At 35.4% G+C, this 6,064-nt stretch overlaps 1 protein-coding gene across 1 annotated transcript in view; it reads left to right on the top strand.

Moving 5' to 3' along the window:
- The window catches only part of DCDC1 (doublecortin domain containing 1), a 460,096-nt gene that overhangs the window by 264,931 nt on the left and 189,101 nt on the right, over positions 1–6,064 (top strand). The window contains 1 exon segment of the mRNA XM_055091474.1: positions 3,136–3,196. Within this exon segment, the coding sequence (XP_054947449.1) occupies positions 3,136–3,196 (61 nt within the window).

Raw genomic sequence — 6,064 nt, 5'->3', positions numbered from 1 at the left:
AGAGGCCACAACAGTGAGAGGCCCGCGTACCGCAAAAAAAAAAAAAAAAAAAATTACAGCCAACAAGAGTAGCTGTGTAATGCTAGATGCCAAGATGGAAAGACAGACAAGTAAACTGATAGCACATCACTAGGTAATCAGAGATTGAAAATCATCTCCTTTTTCAATTTTTAAAGTTTAGGAGGCTAAGAGTTGGATTAGAGTGACAGACTCTAGCAAGTACGTAATGTAGAAAGAACTGTTTACCATTCATTGGACTTTTAAGTAATATTCAGGCATATAGCTAACACAATTAGAAATGTCAACATCAAATAGAAAATTGTCCGTGTGTAATTTCACAATGTGTGGATTGATTAATGAAATTTCTTTTCTCTACTCTTACCCTGTTAATAATCATGGAGGGGAAATCCCTTTCAACTTTCTCTATAGATCCTACTTTTGGTCCAGGTAGCATTGGAAGACACCAGAGCCATATGAAGCTGCCTGGAAAACAGATTTGTAATTGTGAAGCATGACGATGGTCTTCCTTACAGTTAACTGGGAAACGATAAGCATTAGCCTATGAAATTTCCCCCAAACTGAACTGTGGGGATGGGCTGCCTTCTTGCTCATACCATCTGATAAATGGAATATTTCAAAGGAAAAAAATATGTGTACACACACACATGTTTTATAGATTTCTGATAGGAATACTATAATGTACATGCATGCTCAGTGGGGTTATATGAGCAAACTTTCCAGGCAGTTTCCTCACCTGTAAAATGAGAGTGACCAAATAGTTTTGGAAGTCATGCTTTCAGAGAAGGAAGGACTCCAAAGAGCATCTACTCCGAACCCCTCTTTAATACTGTAGTAGTAGTTTTGGTATTGGTGGTGGTGGTTGTGATGATGATGATGATGATGATAATGACAATATCATTATTATTATTAGAAATTCTGTGGCCACTACAGACTAAGTGGCCTATGAAAGGTCATATATCTAGTTAATGTCAGATCCAGGAACAGAACTTAGACCTCTCAACCTTAGTTCAGAACATGCCGTGATCTTTATGACTTTGATTCTTGGATAGAATACTGCTTCTTTTTCCCTCCTCTCATTATTGATATTGTTATGGATTTTAAAAAAACATTTGTTTTTGTTTCTTTATAAAAAATCTTTTCAGTTTGGCACTTGCTGACCAAGAAGAGGAAATTCTATGACATCATTCTCTAATTCAGTCCCGTATGAGCAATGTTGCACATTAAATCTAAATTTGATTTCTTTATATAGAAAATGTCTTGAAAAATAAACAGATGCCCTTTTGTTTGTAGGGATTTTATTTTTTAAAGAAGTTATTATACACTAGAATGATATATCTCTCATCCTGCACCGCAACTGAGATTTGTTTTTTATAGCTTCAGTAAAATTAAAAGGTGACATTTATGGATATATAGAGACTCCTGATTGGGAAAATTACTAGTAAGCTGAAAGGGCTTATAGATAATATAAAAGTACATGTTGTTAGTAAAATTTCTTAGGAAAATATATGCTTGAACAGAATTTAAGCTGTGCTAAAATTTAAGAAATGCTAGGATATATGTATTTCTTTCAGTATTATTGATTTTCTTAACCAAGGTATAATTTATGCTCTTTAGCTATCTCTAAGAAGATCTTTTAAATCCCCTAAACTGTCATATATTAAATTCAAAACATTTTTCATGATGGCCTTATTATTAATTTTTAGAGTGATAACATTTTGACATCTTATTCACATTTCTCTTAATTGAAGTATGGCTGATTTACAATATTGTGTTAGTTTCAGGTGAACAGTATATTGATTCGGTTTTTTTTTTCAGATCACATTTCTATTATTCAAAGATATCTTTATCTCCTATCATATACTTGGCACTGTGCTCAGCTCTAAGGATACATGTGATCTCTGCCCTCACACTGTTGCCAATCTGGTAGACATCTCTCCTGTTGTATTAATCTTTGAGAAAAGGTGCTGCAAATTCAGAAAATCAGAACTGAAACCGACATAATTTATGTTTGTCTAATCATTTTATCCTCAAGCTAACACTATAATCCAATTAAAAGACAAAATTCAGAATTTTACAGATTTTGACCATTAGCATCACTATATTATGAATTGCAGATGTCTTACATAGACCACAAACATCCAAATTCCCCAGAATTCTTATGATTGGAATCACTTGCAATACCTGCTAATGTAGATTTCTGGGGGTCCAGACCTTCAGAATCAAAATCCCACAGGAGAGGGGCCTGGAGACCATTATTATTAAGCACCCATCCCAACATACCCAAGAGTTTTTCACATTTTCTTATATAACCCGGGTGTAGGTGAAGGGCTAATGTGCACTGAACCACTTTTGGACTGCTGCCTTTGCGTGTTCTGCCCAGATCATACAGCCCCTTGCTTTAGAATAGAGCATTAACTGACACCTCTTATTCTCAACCACTTATGCTTCTGTCAAGTCTCAGAGGCAGTAGGAAAAGTCTTGTTTAACATCCCATTACACTTAATTTAATTCATTTGTCCTTTCTTTGTAAGGTTTCTAAATATTAATGAATACATGATTAGTTAATTTCGGCATGATTAGCTTCATCACATTTTAGTTTTTCTTTCTTACTCAGACTTAGCTCAGAAAATCTGATATTCCTTAATAAAATTTCCTGGCTGTTTCAGAAACAGGTGCCTGAGGTTCCTAATTTTCCATGATCTCTTTTCCCATCCCATCCTCTCAAACCTTATATTTAATTAAGCCCCCTTCTTTCTGTCTCACAGAGGATCATTTTTGGGGATGGAAATTTCTAGAATATTCCTATCGATCCTGTTTATTCTCTAAAACTCTTAATCACTGTTGCCATTGGTTATACACATACACACGTGCACGCGCGTGCACGCGCGTGCACGCTCATACACCCCACAGCACCTTGGGTACCAAAGAAATTAGTTGTCTTAGGAAAGGCTTTAGCTGCTGAGGTAGCAGTGATGGCAGTAGAATGGTAGAATCCTTAGAGTGTGTGCAGTCCTCCTGACAGGCTGTGTGAAAAATGATACTTCTACTTGAAACCTACAAAATGTTTCAGTGTAGAGAAGAGTTGTCAATCTCTAAATTACATTTTCATTACAGACATAAAGGAGATGATTCTCAGAAGTGGGTGTTTGGAACTGACGGTTGCATTTATTCTAAGGTAAGGACTATAAGAACAGCTTTAGTCCTAAGTTTTTCTTTTTTCAGATTCTTATAAAATGCACTGTCTATTGTTGAGATCAAGAAATGCTTTTTTCTGAACAAATGATTTCACTCTGTTCCCATAAATGTAGAATTTAACTCAGTTTAACTCAACACTTACCTCTGAGGTTTTGCTTGACTTTAAAACAAGTTTTCCAAAGCCAAATATAGTTTTCTCTAATTCATCACTATGATACAACCTAGCATTTTCAGGCATCAGTTTCTTTCCTTCTATTTTTAAAATAAATTTATTATTTTAAAAAATTGAGCTATAATTGACACGTAACGTTGTGTAAGTTTAAGGTGTACAACATGCTGCTTTGTTACATATATATTGCAATACGATTACCCCCTAGCATTAGCTAACACCTCTATCATGTCACATAATTATCGTTTCTTTTTTGTGGACTATAATCACTCTGTTGTGTATTAGATCTCCAGAACTTATTTATCTACTAGTTGCAAGTTTGTGCCCTTAAACAACATCTCCCGAATTCCTCCACCCCCCAACCCCTGGTAACCACCATTCTTCTCTCTGTTTCTTCAAGTTCAACTTTTTCAGATTCCACATGTGATATCATACAGTATTTGTCTTTCTCTGTCTGACTTAATCTCACTCAGCATAATGCCCTCAAGGTTCATCCATATTGTCATAAATGGCAAAATTTCCCTCTCTCTCATGGCTTAATAATATTCTGTTGAGTGTGTATGTGTGTGTGTGTGTGTATCACATTTTTTTCTGGTAGGCCATAAATGGTATCTTATTTTATTTATTTTCTTTCCAGTTTTATTGAGATATAGTTGACATACAGCACTGTATAAGTTTAAGGTGTACAGCGTACTGATTTGACTTACATACATCAGGAAATGATGACCACAATGAGTTTAGTGAACATCCATCATCTCATGTAGACACAAAATAAAAGAAAAAAAATGAGAAGTTTTGGGATCCCCACTCTTAACAAGTTTCATAATTATATATATATAGTGTTAATTATATTTATATAATTATATTTATCATATTGTGCATTAAATCCCTAGTACTTATTTATCTTATAACTGAAAGTTTGTACCTTTTGACCACTTCCCCCTCTCCCTACTCCCCATTTCTGGTAACTGAAAATCTCATCTGTTTTTCTATGAATTTGTTTGTTTGTTTGTTTGTTTTAGAAGTATAATTGACTACAACCCTATGTTAGTTCCTGATGCACAACATAGTGATTTGATATTTCTATACATTACAAAATGATCACCACGATAAGTGTAGTTACCATCTGTCACCATACAAAACTATTATATTATTATTGACTGTATTCTTCACACTGTACATTTCATAACTGTGACTCATTTATTTTGTAACTGGAAGTTTGTACCTCTTAGTCTCCCTTGCCTGAGGAGACATATCCAAAAAATATTGCTAAGACTGATGTCAAATAATGTACTGCCTGTGTTTTTTTCTTTATTCCTTCATCCATTGATGGATACCTAGGTTGCTTTCATATCTTGGCTATTGTGAGTGATGTTGCAATAAACAGGGGAGTACAGATATCCACATCAGCTTTCTTATTTATTAAAATGAAGAGATTGGCACTTTGGAAAACTGGCAATATCTACTAAAGTTGAGCATGTTTATGCAGCCCAGCAATTCCCCTATTAGTTTAATGCTACACAGAAATAGTTAACATATCTTAAGGAAAAATATATCTACCAAAATGTTAACAGCACTAATTGTAGTGCCTCAGTGTGGAAATTACTGAAATGCTTATCAGCAGAATGGATAAATAAATTGTGGTATATATATTCAATGAAACACTATATAACAGAGATGGAAAACTTCTGTAAAGGGCCAGATATGAAATATTTGGAGCTTTGTGAGTGGTATGATCTCTGTCCCAACTTCTTAACCCTGCCTTTGTAGCATGAAAGCAGCTGTAGAAAATGTGTGGCTGTGTTTCAATAAACCTTTATTTACAGAAACAAATGGTTGGTCATATTTGGCTCATGGGCCACAGTTTTCTGACCCTGGAGGATAGCAATGCCTATGGACAAATTACAATTACATATAACAATATATATGAGTCTCGCAAATATAATGCTGAACAAAAGAAACCAGGAGAATACACAGTGCATGACTGCAGTTGTTTAAATTTTAATGCCAGGTAAGCAACAAAAATATCGTGTTAGATGTCAGGAGAGTGGATATATCTGAAGGAGGTTAGGGAGTGGAAGGGGCCATGAGGAGCACTTAAGTGTGTTGTTCCCTTTCTTGAGCTGGGTGGTTAGTTAAACAGGTACTCACTATGTGAAAATGGGTTGAATGTACACTTATGATTTTTGTATTCTTCTGTTATGTGTACTGTATTTGTATTACTATGTTATACACCTGAAGCTAATGTAATATTGTAAGTCAACTATTCTTCAATTTAAAAAGTTTGCTTTAATAAAATGAGATTGTCCTTGAGTTCTCAAGATTTCCTTCCTGTTCCGTGATTCCAAGTATAAATGGAATATTAATCATCAAGATTTAAGAGAGGCAGGAGAGGAGCTTCAAGATGGCAGAAGAGTAAGACATGGAGATCACCTTCCTCCCCCCAGATACATCAGAAATACATCTACATGTGGAACAACCCCTACAGAACACCTCCTGAACGCTGGCAGAAGACCTCAGACTTCCCAAAATGCAAGAAACTCCCCATGTACCTGGGTAGGGCAAAAGAAAAAAGAAAAAACAGAGACAAAATAATAGGGACAGGACCTGCACCAGTGGGAGGGAGCTGTGAAGGAGGAAAGGTTTCCACACACTAGAAGCCCCTTCACGGGCGGAGAC

This window comes from Physeter macrocephalus, chromosome 16 (genome assembly GCF_002837175.3).
Source record: "Physeter macrocephalus isolate SW-GA chromosome 16, ASM283717v5, whole genome shotgun sequence".
In the NCBI taxonomy this organism is placed as follows: Eukaryota; Metazoa; Chordata; class Mammalia; order Artiodactyla; family Physeteridae; genus Physeter; species Physeter macrocephalus.
Note: the sequence above shows the minus strand (reverse complement) of the source record. Positions and strands in the feature narration are given on the sequence as shown.